Source organism: Penaeus monodon, chromosome 22 (assembly GCF_015228065.2).
Source record: "Penaeus monodon isolate SGIC_2016 chromosome 22, NSTDA_Pmon_1, whole genome shotgun sequence".
NCBI lineage: Eukaryota > Metazoa > Arthropoda > Malacostraca > Decapoda > Penaeidae > Penaeus > Penaeus monodon.
This window is the reverse complement of record NC_051407.1, coordinates 9,749,213-9,750,012: the sequence shown is the minus strand read 5'-3', so window position 1 is coordinate 9,750,012 and position 800 is coordinate 9,749,213. Positions and strand designations below refer to the sequence as shown.

Here is an 800-nt window from a genome sequence, read left to right as displayed (position 1 = left end):
ATTTTTTTTTTTTGTCTACAGTTGCAGTTTTTCAGTTATATAACAAGGCGAGTCAAAAATCTTTTGCAATTCATTGACATTGAAGGCAATAAATCAATTCATGTTTAATTTTTAAATTTCAGACTGTGGTTTAATCGCCCATCGCACGTGTGCTGCCACGGGGCTACCTCCTTGTGTAAGACAATCCTCCAAGTACTTCCGGCGTATCTTGCTCTCCTCCGTGTTTGGGTTGAGTCTCTGCACCCAGTTTAATCCTAAGGACAGTCCTGCCCCACTCTTGCTCGTACGGTGTTGCCAAGATATCGTTTTCCGTGCAAAGAGTGATCCTCACCAGGATTCATATCGCCTGTATCGCACACCGCCCCAGCAGGAAACTCTTGCTCGACTTCGTCAGGAATGTGATGAAGGTTGGTGTTCGTTTTTCACTGTTGAGATTGCTGATCTGTAAACATATGCCCTGACTTCTTATGAATGAAGATTGAGTTATCAGTGCTTTAATTGGTCGAGATTGGTATTTATTAATTTTTAAAATCTTTCAACAGATATGTGCAATGTTGACCTAAGTGCATATGAACCCCACGTAATTGCGTACCTGATAAAGCGGTATCTCCGTGAACTCCCTGACCCAGTGATTCCAGAATCATTTTATGATCGCTTTATTGAAGCAGCACGAATTCAAAATGATGACCAGTGTGCAAAGTGCATGACACAGTTGATCAAGGAACTCAACCCACACCATTCTTACACCCTACAGTAAGTCTGAAGGATTGTATTTTAAAGTAAACTTGTTGGTCTTAAAG

The 800-nt window shown here is 41.2% G+C and overlaps 1 protein-coding gene across 1 annotated transcript in view; it reads left to right on the top strand.

Moving 5' to 3' along the window:
* The window catches only part of LOC119586926 (phosphatidylinositol 3-kinase regulatory subunit alpha-like), a gene marked incomplete in the record, with an annotated part of 97,204 nt that overhangs the window by 92,218 nt on the left and 4,186 nt on the right, over positions 1 to 800 (top strand). Inside the window, 2 exon segments of the mRNA XM_037935655.1 lie at positions 123 to 407; positions 543 to 753. Coding sequence (XP_037791583.1) covers positions 123 to 407; positions 543 to 753 — 496 coding nt within the window.